Source organism: Bufo bufo, chromosome 8 (genome assembly GCF_905171765.1).
Source record: "Bufo bufo chromosome 8, aBufBuf1.1, whole genome shotgun sequence".
In the NCBI taxonomy this organism is placed as follows: Eukaryota; Metazoa; Chordata; class Amphibia; order Anura; family Bufonidae; genus Bufo; species Bufo bufo.
This window is the reverse complement of record NC_053396.1, coordinates 50,540,886-50,561,487: the sequence shown is the minus strand read 5'-3', so window position 1 is coordinate 50,561,487 and position 20,602 is coordinate 50,540,886. Positions and strand designations below refer to the sequence as shown.

The window sequence follows — 20,602 nt, the reverse complement described above, 5'->3', positions numbered from 1 at the left end:
CCCTTCTGAGGATAGACCCTCAATGTTTGATCATTGAGGTTAGACCCCCTAACCATCAGTAGAATAAGGACGCCACATCTCCAGGGACGGCCAGTACAGATATTTCTGTTTTTCCGTTCCGTTCAAAGATAAAACATGTCCTATTATTGCCCGCAAATCACGTTCCGTGGCTCCATTCAAGTCAATGCGCCTGTAAAAAAAAACGGTACGGATACGGAATGCATCCGTATGTCTTCCATATCCATTCCGTTTTTGTGGAACCATCTATTGAAAATTTTCTGCCCAGCCCAATTTTTCTATGTAATTACAGTATACTGTATATGCCATGCTTAGCTTCCGTTCCGCAAAAACGGAAAAACGGAATAGCAAAATGGAACGGAAATCTAAAAAAACGAATCCGTTTAAAATGGACCGCAAAACACTGAAAAAGCTACACGGTCGTGTGCAAGAGGCCTAATGCGGACAATTATAGGACAAGTTTTTTGCGGAACAGAAATACGAACATACGGAAATGGAATGCACATTTTTTTTTGCAGACCAATTTAAGTGAATGGTTCCGTATACAGTCAGCAAAAAAACCGGAACGGACATGGAAAGAAACTATGTTCGTGTGCATAAGACCTTAGACTTCCTGCACACGACCGCATGGCTTTCTCAGTATATTGCTGTCCGTTTTTAAGTTTTTTGTTTCAGTAGTGTTTTTCCGCTTCCGTTCCGTTTTGCCGTTCCGTTCTTCTATTTGATTTCTATTTGTGATCAGTTTTTTGTGGATCGCAAATGGAAATGGAAGCATACAATAATGTTTAAACAGTAAGTACATAAAAAAATTGGGCTGGGCATAAAATTTTCAATAGATGGTTCCACAAAAACGAAACGGATACGGAAGACATACGGATGCATTCCGCATGCATTCTGTTTTTTTTTGCGGACCAATTGACTTGAATCGAGCCACAGATCGTTATTTGCGGGCAATAATAGGACATGTTCTATGTTTGAACAGAACAGAAATACGGAAACGGAAGGCATACGGAGTACCTTCCATTTATTTTGCGGATCCATATACGGTCCGTATATAGAACGCAAAATACTAAACGTAAACAGAAAAAAAAAAAACGTTTGTGTGCAGGAGGCCTTACTCATGAGCTCCTACTCTTCTCGTCCACTCGGTAATGATTGACAGTTTTCTTCTAAGAGTAACCAATCATCAGCAGGTGGACAGAAAGAGAAGGAGCCCATGAATACTGTCACTCCTCTTTACCAGGCCCTGGCGACAATGATTATACAGCAAGTTCTCGGCAACCACTTAAATGTATCGCATGATTGACAGACCACCGAAATCAGCCGGTCTGTCACTACTTTATGCCTTCCTCATAGAGGACATCATAAAGTTGATGACAGGATCCCTTTAAATTGCATCTCTCTGGTGCCTTGAATCTGGGGTATCATACAGTACCTCAATACAGTTGCAGTAAAAGCTGCTGTTTTATCATAATCTCGGTATTGTTTTGAAATATTACTATAATCTGTACCTTTTCTTCAGATTTTCTGGAGGTACTTAGCTATAGTTCTATCTTACAGTTGTTGACATTAGTAGTCACCCAAAATGCCTTTTGTTGTATAGAATATTCAGACATTCTCTGCCAAAACAGCTGTCCAGAACAGCCGGAAAGTAGCTTAAAGGGTTTCTGTCACCCCGCAAAACTCATATTTTTTTTTTTGGATAGTTAGATTCCTCATAGTGCGATATAGGTGAATATAATGCTCTTACTTACTTTCATGCGGCCGATTCTTTATAAAACGAACTTTTATAATATGTAAATCAGGTCTCTACCAGCAAGTGGGGCGTCTACTTGCTGGTAGCTGCTGCAGAAATCCGCCCCCTCGCCGTGTTGATTGACAGGGCCAGCCGTGATCTCCTCCTCCGGCTGGCCCTGTCAGTAATTCAAAAATCGCGCGCCTCGCGTCATTCGGCGCAGGCGCTCTGAGATGAGGAGGCTCGTCTCCTCAGCACTCCCTCAGTGCGCCTGCGCCGATGACGTCTTCTCTTTCGGTGATGTCATCGGCGCAGGCGCACTGAGGGAGTGCTGAGGATACGAGCCTCCTCATCTCAGAGCGCCTGCGCCGAATGACGCGAGGCGCGCGATTTTTGAATTACTGACAGGGCCAGCCGGAGGAGGAGATCACGGCTGGCCCTGTCAATCAACACGGCGAGGGGGCGGATTTCTGCAGCAGCTACCAGCAAGTAGACGCCCCACTTGCTGGTAGAGCCCTCATTTACATATTATAAAAGTTCGTTTTATAAAGAATCGGCCGCATGAAAGTAAGTAAGAGCATTATATTCTCCTATATCGCGCTATAAGGAATATAACTATCCAAAAAAAAAAAAATTAGTTTTGCGGGGTGACAGAAACCCTTTAAGGCCTCCTGCAGTCCGCAAACCACAGATCTACAAAATTCAGACACGACTGTGTACATCACGCAATTGAGCCCCATTGTCTAAATGCCTATTCTTGTCCACAAAATGGACATGTTCTATATACACTGGACAAAAATATAAACACAACACTTTCGGTTTTGCTCCTATTTTGCATAAGCTGAACTCAAAGATCTGAAACATTTTCTACATACACAAAAGACCCATTAGTCTCAAATATTATTCACAAATCTGTCTAAATCTGTGTTAGTGAGCACTTCTCCTTTGCCGAGATAATCCATCCCACCTCACAGGTGTGGCATATCAAGGTGCTGATTAGACAGCATGAATATTGCACAGGTGTACAATACAGGCGTGGGTCACTTTTGCTACATTTTCCAAGCTGCTAGAAGTTTCCTGAGACTGCAGAACATGGTTGGCACGGCAGAACATTACAAAAGCTTTATATGCAGATAGAAATAAACAGTGCTAATGGTAAAACAAGGTTCCAGCACTCACGTTTTCTTGGTAGCTTGGGTTAAGAATAAGAACTCTGTTCGAAACGCGTCAATGTTGCTACACTAGTGGGTGCATGTCCTGTACGTTATTTTCTACTGCCTGAATAAAGACGAGGATTTTAGCTACCAAGAAAACGTGAGTGCTGGAACTTTGTTTTACCATTAATGCTACATAGGCTCACCTGCCTGCTCTGTGCACGCGGGTGATCCAGGTGATTAAGTGAGCTGGAGTTTTCTTCATGCATAATCAGAAATAAACAGTGATGTGAACCTGCCCTTATTGTGTTTTGCATTTTAGGTAACAATGCCTCACCAGTGGTTGGAAGGAAACTTGCCAGTCAGCGCTAAATGTGCAGTTTGTGATAAAACATGTGGGAGTGTTCGGAGACTACAGGATTGGAGGTGCTTGTGGTGCAAAGCTATAGTAAGTTAGTATTTATCTTACGGCTTATCCAGGGCTGGATTGGGAACTCAAAGTTGCCCTGATTTTTCCATCATGGAGTTTACCATACGGAATAAATGTGTTTATATTTTAATAGTACGTGCATTATTGTGCACAACAAGAACACTGATCTTTATTTTTTTATAGTTTATTTTTGTTATTAATATGCGGAAAGGGGATGATTTGAATTTTTATTTTAAAAACTTTTTTGTTTCTTTTCACTTATTTTAAGTCACCCTAGGGAATTTTAACATGCTATCAAACCCAGGGGAGGGGTTAAAATAAAAGTAATTCCCCCATATAACTAGAACACTGTATTTAAAAACTTTTATTCCCCTTTTATCCAATTTATCATTTGGTGGGTCTCCAACCAGGGACCTTCTGTATCAGAGGCAAAAGCTTTACTAGCTGAGCCACAGGCTTGACAGTTTTGGAAGTCTGGAATTTCTCTAACTAAAACCCGTTACTAGTATTCCTGTACAATGCACTGGTATCTACAGATACATGTCTGCATACTAGGACACTGGGATAACAGCAAGTCTAATTTATTTAGTAATAACAAAAATCGTAAAGAAACAAAATAATTACCAATAAACACATTTTAGCTCTCTACATGTATATAGATATCAGTTCATTGTACATTCATACTAATATAGGTGTTAGCTACCTGTAGACAACAGTGTGCTTTGTAGCTTCTGCCTCTCAAGCAGGAGGTTCCTGGTAATATACATTGCCAATCCACCCCTGGGTATATCTGATTTTTATTGCCATCCTCTACATCTGAAACACTGTGTTAAGTCTGCTTATGTATATTAACTACCCATTTCTCCACGATACGATGAATCCTAATAATGAAAAATGGGCAATAAGTTGGAAACTATTGTAGAGTACGTATTATGACGTCTCTTAATAGAAATTTAAAAAAGTAAACAACTGTTGTGTTACTGTTAGGTTACTGTTTCTCTATTAACTCCTGTTAAAGCAGAAAAAAATTGTGTTACTTGAGTTGCATAACACTTACAACATCTAATTTCAGTTATGCAACTTGCCTGTAACTGGTGCTGTGCAGCTGAAGTCATTGAGTCATTGGCGCACACATTACACTGCAAATAATGCCACTGCTTTCTTTTTAAATAAAATTACTCTAAAATTTCTGAATTTGTTGTCATAACTTTAGAAAAGTGGCAAGAAAATTGGCCAGGGGTTAAGCAGAAGGGGATGGGGCCAGCAAGTTTATGACAAATGTATTAAGTAAAGATTAAAGACATGAAATAGCACATATTGTACACCAAATCTATGCCTGATTTATAAGCATGAATTTCATTTATTGTCTTTATGACTCGCCAAGATGTAGAACATTTATTAAGAAGCCTGTACCTTTTAATACATTTGGAACAGCATACAGTACTCCTCTGTAATTCAAGAGTTGTGTATAAAACTCCAGTCTTATTAAAGAGCATCTGTCAGCATGAGCAACCCTATTAAACAGGCTCATACAGTGGTGGGGGTGGGCTCAGAGCCCCAGACAAAGATGGCACCAATTTGGATACAGACTCAGCAAGTTGAACAGGAACAGGCATTTACTAAGTGTTAGGTAACTTTGCTCCCACATTGGACCAATATTCAGCCAGGGCTGCATGTCACCAACTTAGAGCAGTGTGCACTAAAACATTACATACATTACATTGCAATCTACATGCAAGTGTATTTTCTGTCCTGCAAAAAGGATACATAGGTGACAGATTAGTGGTAGAGTATCTCTTACACTATCTTAATGACATCCATATACCTTAGAACAGGGACAGGAATTGTCATTCTGAGACATGATTGCTATGGTTTCTTTAATGTTTACATGTCTTATTCACTATACTTTTGGAGTAGGGTATGACACTTGTTCTCTGTTTTAATTTATTAAATAATTAAAATATTTCAGCATCATTTCATATCTTCATATGTTTTAGGTGCATAGCTCTTGTAAGGAGCAACTAGGCAAAATGTGCCCACTTGGAGCTTGCAGAGTCTCAATTATCCCTCCTACGGCACTAAACAGCATTGACTCAGATGGTAAGTACACAGTACAAAACTCCTGCATATACCACAGGGTGCTCATTAATGGAACCTACTCAGGTACCCAGGGGCGTAGCTAAAGGCTCATGGGCCCCGGTGCAAGAGTTCAGCTTGGGCCCCCCTTCCCTCAGTGCTTTGTGGCCAGGGGCAGGGAAGCACATAGCGTTTCTGCTGCCTGAGGCAAAAATTGAAACAACACACTACCCCCCCCTCCCCCCATAACACATTTTTTACCTTACCCCTTCCCTCCAGCCAGAGGTGTAACTTGACCAGTATGCACTTTCTATAATACCAGTGTCTTCTTATGCACTGCAAGGGTCTTTTGGCCCCTCAGGCTCCTGGACCCGGTAGCGACTGCAACTCTGCACCCCCTACAGCTACGCCTCTGCAGGTACCTAGTTACTAGTGGCTTACCACAGGGGCTCATCTTTTAAATATATTTATTGGCTAGAAAAAAATACCTAGCGCTGCCAGAGTATGAAAGGTTGGCCTGTTTGTGTGTTTATTGGATTTGCTCAAAGGGAGCCCAGTAGTAGAATCCATTCCCAATTTTTTTTACGGGGAAACCGCCAGTAGCCCTATATACTCCGGCAGTTACACACTGTTTATTTTATTAACTGTCCCCCATAACGGTGACCTCCACAGAGCATGTTACACATTTTGGGCAAAAACATTTTTTTTTTAAATTGATCTCTATAAAAATTTTCTAAAGTTTTGTTCTGCAGGGTTAAGTTTCAGCTATCTGTAGACTATCTTGCAGTTTCACACTGAACCCATTAGGTTGCTGCTCTGACGGCCCCTTATCTCTGAACTCCTGACTGCTCTTCTTACTCTTACTCTTAAGCATTAAACATTTAAGGCTACTCTCACACTCGCGTTTTGTGCGGATCCGTCATGGACGGATCCGTTCAGATAATGCAGCCGTCTGCATCCGTTCAGAACGGATCCGTTTGTATTATCTTTAACATAGCCAAGACGGATCCGTCTTGAACACCATTGAAAGTCATTGGAGGATGGATCCGTTTTCTATTGTGCCAGATTGTGTCAGTGAAAACCGATCCGTCCCCATTGACTTACAATGTGTGCGAGGATGGATCCGTTTGGCTCAGTTTCATCAGACGGACACCAAAACATGTACAGTTGGATCGACGAAGCCTGTGCCAGTAGTCCACACGGGTGCTGACTACTGTGTACACTGCGCCTGCACGAGATTACGGCGCTTGGAAGGAATGACGTCAGGGGAAGTGCAGTAAATAAACTAACTGGTAGGCGGTGCTGGGCTCGAACGATGGGCACGGCTGGGCTCCAACGGATCGTGGGACAACCCCTTGGGCTCCTTATCAAGGTAATTTACATAGCAATAAAATCGATGAATAAAAGACACACAGAGCAGTAAGAGTGGGATCATTTAATACAAAACAAGGAGACTGATGGGCACATATGAATATCTCTGATGGGTAAATCCTGGTGACAGAATCCCTCTAACTTACTATAATTTCATCCATTTTTATGCCAGGTTTGCATCACAAACCTGGGCCAAATAGTGCCTGGCAGTTACTGCTAGTGATGAGCAGCAGGGGCAATATTCGCATTCGTGATATTTTGTGAATATTTGGGCAAATATTCGTCATAAATTCGAAAATTTCTTGATTGCGAAAATCGGCAATGTAATATTCGCGCATTGCGAATATTACATTGAGAACATTACAATAGCTTTTTATGCAAATATAGTGCTCCAATATATTTGCGATTGCACAAATCGGCAATTAATGATGCGCATATTTTCACGCAATACGTGCAACTTCACATTTTAGCAGGTCTGATTACATATTACTGATTGGTGCACTAAGTATTGTTGTGAACTTGTGACATCGCAGCACTATGTATGTAGCATGTATGTATGGACAGCAGAACCTATCACACTACCTAACACCCTGCACTGGAATCTATCAGCTACACTATATCACTATCTAACCTACACTGACTATCTCCCACTAACTATCTGTATTATATATACACTCACCTAAAGAATTATTAGGAACACCATACTAATACGGTGTTGGACCCCCTTTTGCCTTCAGAACTGCCTTAATTCTACGTGGCATTGATTCAACAAGGTGCTGATAGCATTCTTTAGAAATGTTGGCCCATATTGATAGGATAGCATCTTGCAGTTGATGGAGATTTGAGGGATGCACATCCAGGGCACGAAGCTCCCGTTCCACCACATCACAAAGATGCTCTATTGGGTTGAGATCTGGTGACTGTGGGGGCCATTTTAGTACAGTGAACTCATTGTCATGTTCAAGAAACCAATTTGAAATGATTCGAGCTTTGTGACATGATGCATTATCCTGCTGGAAGTAGCCATCAGAGGATGTATACATGTTCTCATTCTGTTTACGCCAAATTCGGACTCTACCATTTGAATGTCTCAACAGAAATCGAGACTCATCAGACCAGGCAACATTTTTCCAGTCTTCAACAGTCCAATTTTGGTGAGCTCGTGCAAATTGTAGCCTCTTTTTCCTATTTGTAGTGCAAATGAGTGGTACCCGGTGGGGTCTTCTGCTGTTGTAGCCCATCCGCCTCAAGGTTGTGCGTGTTGTGGCTTCACAAATGCTTTGTCACAACCTCGGTTGTAACGAGTGGTTATTTCAGTCAACGTTGCTCTTCTATCAGCTTGAATCAGTCGGCCCATTCTCCTCTGACCTCTAGCATCCACAAGGCATTTTTGCCCACAGGACTGCCGCATACTGGATGTTTTTCCCTTTTCACACCATTCTTTGTAAACCCTAGAAATGGTTGTGCGTGAAAATCCCAGTAACTGAGCAGATTATGAAATACTCAGACCGGCCCGTCTGGCACCAACAACCATGCCACGCTCAAAATTGCTTAAATCACCTTTCTTTCCCATTCTGACATTCAGTTTGGAGTTCAGGAGATTGTCTTGACCAGGACCACCCCCCTAAATGCATTGAAGCAACTGCCATGTGATTGGTTGACTAGATAATTGCATTAATGAGAAATAGAACAGGTGTTCCTAATAATACTTTAGGTGAGTGTATATGAGCTAGCTAACTATCTAATGTAATGACACAGGAAAGCACAGAGCACAGCAATGACACTGCTCTCTCTCTATCAGAACTGCAAAATACTGTAGAAAATGGCTGCTCGGAAGGTTCTTATATAGTAAGGGGTAGGCAACTTTCCTATTGGTTGCTAGGGATGTTGCTAAGCTAAGAACAAAGACATTGCAGCCTTCTCATTGGCCCACAAGCAAGAACCAGGGAGGGATCATGGGTTCAAATGAAAAAAAAAATCTAAAATATTTGCAAATACAAATATATTGCACTATATTCTATATCTTCGGGAATTCTCGAAGTGGCAATATTCGCAATTAAAATTAGCGATTCTAATATTCGCGCCCAACACTAATTACTACCAGGAATTCTGGCTTAATTTGCAGAAATAATTTATTAAGCACTTTAGACATAGTTTGCACATTGTTCAATAAGGGACGTGGCTTAGGAGGAAGGAGCACCAAATTGTTGGCCCAATGTAAGCCAACCAATAGGTATTGTAAAGTTAGAAAGAAGTGTCTAAAGATGCACCAAATGTATTATCCATCATGAGCCACTTTGATAACTTTGAGTATGTAGTCTAAGTTTACACTGTCTAAATATTAGACAGGATTAGTGAATCTGCCATAGTGATTTGATAATAATTTGCAGTGACCAGAGTGTGAAGAGCATTCATAACACTTCTGTTTCAGGTTTTTGGAAAGCTACATCTCCTGTCTCCTGTGCAAGTCCACTGCTTGTATTTGTAAATTCTAAAAGTGGAGATAACCAAGGAGTAAAGTTTCTACGCAAATTCAAGCAATTTTTAAATCCAGCGCAGGTGTTTGACCTTATGAATGGGGGCCCACAACTGGGGTGAGTATAAAATGATTGCTTTTTCTCCAACTATTATTATTTCTTTATTATTTTCACAAGCATTAATGTAATTTACTTTTAAGAACTTATCTAAACCCTTTTTAAAACTGTCCACTGTCCGTGCTGTGACCACATCCTGAAATAGACTGTTCCATAGGTTCACAGTTCTTGCAGTAAAGAACCCTTGACGCCTCTGGAGGCTGAACTTTTTCTTCTCCATGCTGAAGCAGTGCCCCTTTGTCTTTTGAAGGGATTTTACTTGGAACAGCTTTTCTCCCTATTTTTTTATACGGTCCATTTATATTTTGGTATAGGTTAATCATGTCCCCCCCAGACGTCTCTTCTCAAGACTAAATACATTTAATTCTTTTAATCTTTCCTCATAACTAAGACCCTCCATACCGGTTATCAGTTTAGTCGCTCTCCTTTGTACGCTTTTCAGCTGCAGAGTGTCCTTTCTATAGACTGATGCCCAGAACTGAACTGCATATTCCAGATGAGGCTGCACCTAAGCTTTGTAAAGTAGTAATATTACATCCCTGCCCCGCGAGTCCATGCCTCGTTTAATGTATGACAATATCCTGGTGGCCTTAGAAGCAGCTGGTTGACATTGTATGCTGTTATTTAATCTATGATCTACAAGTACATCCAAATCCTTCTCTATAAGTGACTCTCCCAGTGTTACTTCCCCTAGGTTATATCATGCACGTAGATTATTACTACCAAGATGCATAACTTTGCATTTATACAAACTTTGCCAAGTTGATGCCCAATCATTCAGAGTGTCCAAGTCAACTTGTAGTCTTTGGACATCTTTTATAGACGGCGCAGTACTACATACCTTGGTTGCATCTGCAAAAATAGAAATGGTGCTACTAATCCCATCCTCAATATCATTAATAAATAAATTAAATAATAAACGGCCCAGCACTGAACCTTGGGGTACACCACTTATAACCTGGAACCATTCTGAATAGTAATCATTGACCACAACTCTCTGGACCCTTCAGACAGTTTTCAATCCAATTACAAACTATACTTTCCAAGCCTGTAGCCCTTACTTTACCTATTAAACATCTATGATAGACAGTATCAAAAGCCTTTGCAAAATCCAGAAACACTACATCCACAGCTGTCCCTCTGTCCAGGCCACTACTCACCTCCTCATAAAAACAAATCAGGTTAGTCTGACAACTTCTGTCCTTGGTAAACCCATGTTGGTTATCACTTATAATATTATTTACAGTCACATACTCCTGTATATGGTCTCTTTAGAGCCCTTCAAACATTTTTCCCACAACAGAAGTTAAGGTTACTGGTCTATAATTACCTGTTACTGACCTAGAGCCCTTTTTGAATGTGGGCGCTCCATTTGCCTTGCGCTAGTCACTTGGCACTGTACCAGTCCCTAGAGAATCTCTACAAAATATGAACAGGGGAACAGCAATAACTGAACTGAGCTCTTGGGTGTACTCCAACTGGACATGAAGCCTTGTTCACATTTAACCTGTCTTGGACTGTATCTACAGTTAGCCATGTGAGTATATCACTGGATGTACTAACAGCCCTGGCACCACAGATATCAGCCCCTTTCTCTTCTTTTGTATATACAGAGCTAAAAAAAATTTTTTTTGTAACTCTACCTTTCGCTTTAGTTTAGTGACCATCCCCCTTTATCGTTATTTAGGAGCCTAATTGCTCTAACCTTGTTTTTTTTTGATCATTTATATATTTAATGCATTTTTGGGAAAAAAATTGCTCTCTTTTGCCACCTGCTGTTCATTTTGTATTTTTACAGATTGTATCTCTTTTTTACAGATTTTATTAGGCCCTTTGTACATTTTTTAAGGTTACAGCTGACTCCTCAGATTTGTTTTTTAAATGCTCTTTTATGTCATTTATTGCCCTTTTTATGGTAGGTGTAAGCCATGTGGGGTTTACTTTTAGCCATTTATACTTGTTAGCTACAGGAATAGATTTTGCAGTGTAATTACCCAATGCGGATTTAAACCTCTCTCATTTATCCTCATAATATTATGTCTGTGACAGTATCTTCTCCCAGTCTATGCCCTGAAATGCTGCTCTCAATCGGGGAAATTGGTCCTTTTAAAATTCAGTGCAGCTCTCCCAGACAGTTTGCTTTTTATAGTTCAGGGGGAATATAATTATATTGTGATCACTCTATTACTTAGTGTTTCAGGAACAGTAGCATTTCCCACAAGCTCTGCATTGTTAGAAATTATCAGATCCAGCAAAGCATCTTACAGTAAGATACCTCCCAACGTCCCGGATTTCAGTGGCTGTCCTGCGGTCCTGGTATGGGGGAGGTATGTCCCGCTCTCAGGCAGCTGTCCCTGTAATTGCCTGTAATGATGACTCAGAGAACCGTCACCGGCATCGGCTCCCTGCTCCATCATTCCTTCCCCCTGCCAGCTTTCCATAGCTCTGGTCTGTGTGGGGGGCAGGGCCAGCCTACAGTCAGCCTCGGCTCCTCCTCCTCCACAGACCAGAGCAGCCGATGTCCTGCTGCTGCTGCTAGGAACAATATGAGCATGTGGAGTTTATTTTTTTTACTTTCTGTGAGGGGTCACATAACAGGGCATATTACTGGGCACACAGCTGGGCATAATTCTGTGAGGGGACACATAACTGGGCATATTACAGCTGGGCATATTACTGTGAGGGGGTACATATCTGGGCATCGCTACTATGAGGGGGCACATATCTCCCATTGCTGCTGTGAGGAGGCACATATATGAGCATAACTACTGTGAAGGAGGTACAATGTGGGCATACATACTGTGTGGTGGCATAAAAGGTAAATAACTACTATGTGGGGGCATTTAGGGGACAGGTTGGGATTAGGTATATATGTTTTGGGCAGTTTTAGAGGGGTGGCCTAGTGCAGAAAATTTTTGCTGCGGTGTGCTGTGTCCCTCTTTGCTCATTTTGAAAGTTCAGAGGTATGCAGTAATCCCAGCATTCAATGCACTAGCTCATGTATGTAGCAACATATGCACTACTCTATTTAGTACAAATATGGTTAGATCATTTTACAAAACATTTTTTACTTTTTTGTCACCCCCATTTTCTCATAGATCACTCCTAGTGTTTCAATTATATATTAGCCTATAATCCTGTAATGTCTATTTTGATTTGTACATGCACCCTCAGAATTGTAAAGCACTGTGGAATATGGCAGTGCTATATAAAAATTATTACTATTTTTAAGGAGTTTTGAGGTAAATGGTAATAGTGAATGGGCCGATAGCTAAACAAAGATGACTGGTCAAGGGAAGAATTTTTAAGGATGGGTGTGATGGTTGCATGTTTAAAAGAGGAGAGGAAGACACCAGTGGTTAGTGATAGTTTGAAACGTTATGTTAGGTACTGTATGAGATAAACACTGAGGTGAGGTTGGGGATGAGGTGGAATAGGATTGGGTGAAGTGCACAGGTGGGGAGATGCAATCTAGAGAGCAGGGTGGAAACATCTTTGAGAATGTTGGAAGGGGCACTGGGGGACAAAGTAGAGAGTTGAAAGTGTTAAATTGTTGTTCATGGCTGTGAGACAGAAGATATCAGAGTTGTGAAGTAGGCTTGTTTTATAGAAGTGAGCGTAGACTGGAAATTGAGAAGGGATTCTTTATATGTATTAAAATGTTCTTTGGAGTGAGTTTTTTTTTCCATAGCTGCTCTGCAACCCTGGAAGCTTGCCTCAGTTACAACATGGTGTGGTAGGGTCGCCTGTTGTTTCAGCGAGTTCTGTTGTGTGTGAGGGAGAGACTGAGTTAAGAGCCAAAGTTATTGTGGTGTTATACAAAATGGTGGCTGCATCTGCATCATGAAGTGAGCACATGCAAGAGAGTGGCAGAAGAGTCAGGAAGCGGGTAAAAGTCAAGACATGTAAGGTTCCTACGAGGGTATGCTGGATTGTGAACTATGGTGAGTCAAATGTGGTGAAATATAAGGAGAGGAGAGTTGGAAAGGTTAGATAGGGAATCACAGAAAAAAATTCAAAATAAAACATCCTGCACGATATGATAATGAATGTTGCAGATGTACATTTATACAGTCACAGAAAGTAATGCATTATAATAATAGATGCAAGCATAACATATGGACTAAGCCCTCACTCTATTGATAAAATCTGAGACACCTGGTCAATACATTTTGATCAAAACACATCTAAGCCAACCTACCAAGCAACAAGGTGGTCTCAGTTCACACTAAACCTACCTATGCCGTTATGCATTTATGTTTAGGAGCACAGACCCCACACAAGGTTAGATAGGGAACAGATAAAAATAAGATCCAGTATGTGACCCTCTCTGTAAGTGTCAGTGGAGGACCACTATGAGAGGCCAAAGGAGGTAAGTGTTAGAGGTCTGGAGGCAGCTGTATGTCATATGTCAGTGGAGATGCTGAAGCCAGCCATGATGATGGCAGTAAAAAGGATGTGTAGGAGACAGGTGCTAACGTGGTTGATAAATGTGGTGGCAGAACCTGGGGCTTGGTATATGACAATCCCTTTGAGTTGGAAGGAAACTAGATTCGAACAGTATTTTCCTTAAAGAAACATATTACCATAAAATGCAATCTGCAGGCAGCGTGTTATAGAGCAGGAGGAGCATATATATATATATATATATATATATATATATATATATATATATATATTATGGGGATTTGCTTTGGTGGACAGGTTAGCAGAAGCAGTATAGAGGCAAGGAACCAGGTTGTAAATCAAACTTCAGTGTTTTATTCACACTCAGCAAAACATAACAGTCTTGGTGCTTGTTCATAAACAGCAAAACAAAACAATGTTCACCTGGAATCCTAGGTGTCAGTTCACACCCGGCTGAATGCTCTGCCACAGAACAGTTCACTGGCAGTTTTCCAGGTGGCCTGCACGCCTGTTTGTAGTCTTCAGCCTTCATCACAGATGACTCCACAGCTTCACTGTCAGATGGAGGTAAAATCCACCCCACCTGATAGTGCTGACTGCTTTTTAAGCCTGCCAAGACCCGGCCTGGAAGGTGGGGAGTAGCCACCCACCCAGCACTTTGGCTACTCCCAGTAAAAGCCGTCCCGGATCAGCTTTACAGCCATACTAAACAGCTGAAGTGTCAGACTGCAATCTGCAATACTGACACTTGAGAAAAATCGTCTCTTACCTCACCAAGGCCAGGAACCTCGGTGACACGTACCGACCATCAATGACGGCCCCTTGTTCCTCCCTACAATATATATATATATATATATATATATACAGTCAGGTCCATAAATATTGGGACATGGACACAATTCTAAAAATTTTGGCTCTATACACCACCACAATGGACTTGAAATGAAACTAACAAGATGTGCTTTAACTGCAGACTGTCAGCTTTAATTTGAGGGTTTACATCCAAATCAGGTGAACGGTGTAGGAATTACAACAGTTGGCATATCTGCTTCCCATTTGTTGTGGGACCAAAAGTAATGGGACAATGGCTTCTCAGCTGTTCCATGGCCAGGTGTGTGTTATTCCCTCATTATCCCAATTACAATGAGCAGATAAAAGGTCCAGAGTTCATTTCAAGTCTGCTATTTGCATTTGGAATCTGTTGCTGTCAACTCTCAAGATGAAATCCAAAGAGCTGTCACTATCAGTGAAGCAAGCCATCATTAGGCTGAAAAAACACAACAAACCCATCAGAGAGATAGCAAAAACATTAGGCGCGGCCAAAACAACTGTTTGGAACATTCTTAAAAAGAAGGAACGCACCGGTGAGCTCAGCAACACCAAAAGACCCGGAAGACCACGGAAAACAACTGTGGTGGATGACTGAAGAATTCTTTCCCTGGTGAAGAAAACACCCTTCACAACAGTTGGCCAGATCAAAAACACTCTCCAGGAGGTAGGTGTATGTGTGTCAAAGTCAACAATCAAGAGAAGACTTCACCAGAGTTAATACAGAGGGTTCACCACAAGATGGAAACAATTGGTGAGCCTCAAAAACAGGAAGGCCAGATTAGAGTTTGCCAAACGACATCTAGAAAAGCCTTCACAGTTCTGGAACAACGCTTCACAGTGCAGATAGACAATGACCCAAAGCATACTGCAAAAGCAACCAAAGAGTTTTAAAAGGGAAAGAAGTCAAATGTTCTGCAATGGCCAAGTCAATCACCGGACCTGAATCCGATTGAGCATGCATTTCACTTGCTGGAGACAAAACTGAAGGGAAAATGCCCCAAGAACAAGCAGGAACTGAAGACAGTTGCAGTCGAGGCCTGGCAGAGCATCACCAGGGATGAAACCCAGCGTCTGGTGATGTCTATGCGTTCCAGACTTCAGGCTGTAATTGACTGCAAAGGATATACAACCAAGTATTAAAAAGTGAAAGTTTGATTTATGATTATTATTCTGTCCCATTACTTTTGGTCCCTTAACAAGTGGGAGGCACATATGCAAACTGTTGTAATTCCTGCACCGTTCACCTGATTTGGATGTAAATATCCTCAAATTAAAGCGGACAGTCTGCAGGTAAAGCACATCTTGTTCGTTTCATTTCAAATTCATTGCGGTGGTGTATAGAGCCAAAAATGTTAGAATTGTGTCCATGTCCCAATATTTATGGACCTGACTGTATATTATTATTATTATTTTATTTATTTATTATTATTACTATTTTTTTGTGTGTGTGATTCATACAATTCATTAAAACGTGGAATTAGGTAAAAGTAAAAACATGGACGTTTACTATGAGGGTGTGCTTGTTTGTAAGCCAGAGAAGCAGTTAAAGAAAAGAGAGATGAGTATGTAAGTATTGTGGTCAGATAGAAGAAAAGGTGAGTGGGTGAGGTTAGATAGGGAACAGAGTCCGGTAAAGATAAGATTAAGTATGTGCCCTCTTGGTGAGTGGCAGTGGAAGACTACTAAGAGACAGCATTCCCCTTAAAGAGAACCTATCACCATGAAATGCAATGCAATCTGCAGGCAGCATGTTATAGAGCAGGAGGAGCTGAGAAGATTCATATATAGTTTTGTGAATTGAGTAAATTCAGTAAAACTTGGAATTTAAGTGTCTTTTTTTCTGAGCTCAGTTGTACAAGGGGTTGTCTTATCAGTAACTGACAGCTATCTCTGTATACATACTTACACAGGAAATGCTATCAGTCACTGATAATAGCCGAATAAGGCCTGTTTCACATCTGCGTTTATGCATATCCGCCAGGCTGTTCCCGGTCTTCATCCGGCCACTTCTTGGCATATTTGCCGGGTTTCAGCCAGATTGCCGCCTGTCCCCATTATAGTGAATGGTGCCAGATAGAATTCCGTTAGTGACGAATCCGGCAGGCTGTTCCCAGCCTAAACAGCCTGCCAAATCTGCATAAACGAAGATGTTAAACAGGCCTGAGCTGTCTTCGGCTCAGGAAGAGCAGGGATTTAAATGTATAGAATTACTTGTTTCATTGAAAAATTCCCCACAAAACTATATTTCAATCTGCTCATTACCTTCTACACGTTGCCTGCAGATTCTGCATTTCATGGTGACAGGTTCTCTCTAATCTGCTTCTTTTTTATTAGCCAGATGGTATATGCTAGCTATAATTATTGTTCTGCTGCTTCTATTCTTTATTAGGTCTGGTTGCCCAACTCTATGGTTTTGGTTGTATTGCCTTTCACTTATTTATTAATCTATGTGACATGATATACAGCCTAAGGTTTTATCACCATTTACCAGGCTAATATGGGGTCAGAGAGGGAGCCCACACTCTATTTATGTTGGCACTTTAAAATGCATATTAAAAACACCACAGGCTTCAGTCATTTTCACACTTGCGGCAGAGGATTCCAGAAGGCAGTTCCGTCACCGGAACTGCCTGCTGGATCCATCAGTATGCAAACTGATGGCATTTGTCAGACGGATCAGGATCCTGATCCGTCTGACAAATACATTCATATGGTGGATCCGTCTCTCCGGTGTCATCCGGAAAAACGGATCCGGCATTTATTTTTTTTCAAATATTTTGCAGTCTGAGCATGCGCAGACCGCAAAAACTGATCCGTTTTGCCAGAACATTCAGGGCCGGATTATTAATGCATTTTGTTCTGGAATTTTGGACGGAGATAAAACCGCAACCGCAGTATTATCTCTGTCCTGAAAAGGCAAAAAGACTGAACTGAAGACATCCTGATGCATCCTGAACGGATTGCTCTCCTTTCAGAATGCATTAGGATAAAACTGATCAGTTCTTTTCTGGTATTGAGCTCCTAGGACGGAACTCAATGCTGGAAAAAAATAACGCTAGTGTGAAAGTACCCTAAGGCTTTTTCCCATTGAAATGCATTAATGGCGGCTCCGGCCCCTAGTGTTCCGGCAAATGAATCCGTGCTCATGCTCAGACCGCAAAAAATGTGAAAAAAAATAAATGCCGGATCTGTTTTTACGGGTGACACCAGAGAGACGGATCTGGCATTTCAATGCATTTGTCATACGGATTAGGATCCTGATCCATCTGACAAGTAGCATCAGTTTGCATACGTTTTGATGTATCCGGCAGGCAGCTTCAGCGACGGAACTGCCTGCTGGAATCCTCTGCCGCAAGAGTGAAAGTACCCTTACTTTACTAGAAGATTTGGTTGCATTTTTTTTTTCTTTTTTTTGACATTTTGACATTTTATGGTATATTGAAGTTCATATAGGCAAGAAAAATACCAGAAAAAAAAGTATCTAGAACCGTGCTGCATTTCTAAAAAGAAATCACTGACCCCCAAAATGCTACAAAAATGGCAAAAAAAAAACACAAAATGCTGAAGCGTGTGCAGCGTCCATACATGCGTCTGGGGTTGTTTTTAAGTAAATTTGTTGCGACGCGAGTCGCATTGCAGCAACAGGGGACAGGGTCCCTTTAGGTAGATGGTGTTGGTGGTACCCAGGTGTAGGAATGCCAGAGTGTTGTAATAATGTCCCTTAATGGTGTTGCACATGTCACGGTGCTCCTACCTGGATATGCTGGACCCCAGGCTTTGTTGGACAAAGCAGAGCAAATAGGGTGAATAGGTGGTGGAGAGGATGATGAAATAAATGGAGTCCAGACCTTGTGTATAGTTGATAACAACTTTACTTGAATAAACACTCATCAGGAAACTATCTTCCAAACAATGTTTCAACTTTGTCTTGGTTATCAGCAGGTTTTGGCATAAATCTGGCAGGCAAACACATTCGGTTCGGCTACATCTGTCACTTTCTCTAGCTCTGCTGTTCTATCAGGATTAAATAGAAGCTTTTCCTTTCTCTTGAACTTAGTTTTCGGTAGTCTTTATCTTTATCCAGGGAACTTTACTCCTGGTTTGTGAGGCTTGCAGCTTGGGCCTCTGTGCCCATTGCCCAACAGAGCTGAAGGTGTGCTCTGCTGACTTGCACTCGACCTTCCCCTTGCAGGGGCTACTCTAGTCTGACCTTCATGAACATTGAACTCCTCCCTGTCTAGAGAGAGGGCTGGAATGGAAGAAGAGTTCCATTCTAGCTAACACAGCTCTGCCAGAGGTGCCGCCATCTGCTGGTGAACCAGGCACATTGCACTTTAACATAACATTTGCAAAGGAATACAAATACACATGGTGCAGGACATGGTAATAGATGTATAAAATGACACAGAATCACCCATTAAAGATAGTGGAGGGGTGCAAAAGGTGGTAATGCCACTCTGGGGCGTTACACATGTATGGAAATGCACATAGGATTAGCTGTGAAAGCTCTGTGCCAGTGTGGATAAGCCTTAATCATGCAAGAATAAATGCACAAGTAGCGTAAAGGCTGCAGAGGATTTGCAGTGTAGTTCAGTAACTTTAACAAATCTCATCTATACATTGTGGAGATATTCCACGTGGAAATGGATCTGTGGTAGAAGTAAACTGCTGCTGCATATTTTCAATGTGGATTTCAGCCCTTTCAATGTAGTGTGGTAAAATCCACAGTAAAATGTACAGTCTATGTTGTTAAGGCAAATTTTGCTGCCAATTGGCATTAAAATATGACATTTGTCTTGTGAATCCTCTAAGGTATAATCAGTTTGATATTTGCTTGACTGGGGTACAAAGTCTATAGAATCTCCCCAGTCTTCACCCTCAAATCTTCTCAAGGAGGTATGGACTTTCCCAGCCAGATTCCCAGGTTGTGGTTCTTAGAATGAACCAAAAGACAGCAGCCGCACTGAGGAACTATAACACTATCAGGACAGGAATCTATCCTGGGCACATCAATTGAATAGGGGTCACAAGGAAGCAAACCAGATTATGAGATGATTCACTTGCATTTGGTACAGACTGCGCATGTGCTAGTTCCCCTGTCTGTCACCAGTATAAGTCAATAGGGACCACTGATGGATAGGACTGATCACATGACCACCCATCAGTAGCCATTTAATAATCCCTATTACTCGCTGCATGCATGTGTTGTTTCCAGCAAATGTGCAGCTAGAAATTGAACATTTCCAACCCATGTAAGAGTCAGGCAACCGTCCAAAGGATTAGACCATAGTAAATATAGTAACAAGAACAATAGTGAGGTTCTTGTGTACTTTGATCTTCAGGGAAGGAGGTGAGGCCAGAGTCCACATTAAATAGGTCGGCAGGCAAACTTCATTTAGGAGCCAGGTAACCATGGCAATATGATGCAGTCGGTAGTAGAGAGATGGAGAGCTTCTGCCATTAGCAGAGGACATCATAGAAGCAGAGGAGTTGGCATCTGGTTGCCTAGCAACCATACATGGTCAGAAGCTTGAGCCATGGCTGCATGACTACTGGGACTGGGCATGATCGGCAACATACAGTAATGTACAGAGGTGTACACAGATCTCACAGGGCCCCATAGCCAATCTTACTATGCGCCCTCTCTCCTCCACCCAGCTTCCCAGTATGCGTGCGTTAATCACTACCAGGCAACGCAGAATGCAAGCCGCAATTACCCAGTTCTCTGACAAATTTACATTTTACTTCACACGTCCGTAGAATGGGTCCGGATCTGTTCCACAACGTTACGAAACAAATCCGGACCCATTCATTCTCTATGGGGCCGGAAGAGATGCGGACAGCACACAGTGCCGGAGCACGGCCGCGATCTTAAAGTCTGCGGCTCCCAAAAAAATAGAACGTATCCTATTCTTGTCCGCAATTGCGGACAAGAATAGGCAGTTCTATGGGGGTGCCGGCCAGGCCAGGTGTATTGCAGATCCGA

General features: G+C 41.7%; 1 protein-coding gene across 4 annotated transcripts in view; it reads left to right on the top strand.

Annotated features, from left to right (window-relative positions):
- The window catches only part of DGKK (diacylglycerol kinase kappa), a 345,826-nt gene that overhangs the window by 189,988 nt on the left and 135,236 nt on the right, over positions 1-20,602 (top strand). For all 4 annotated transcript variants that reach the window (XM_040405534.1, XM_040405535.1, XM_040405533.1 and 1 more), the window contains 3 exons: positions 3,230-3,355; positions 5,335-5,437; positions 9,216-9,378. In XM_040405534.1, coding sequence (XP_040261468.1) covers positions 3,230-3,355; positions 5,335-5,437; positions 9,216-9,378 — 392 coding nt within the window. The remainder of the gene's footprint in view (positions 1-3,229; positions 3,356-5,334; positions 5,438-9,215; positions 9,379-20,602) is intronic.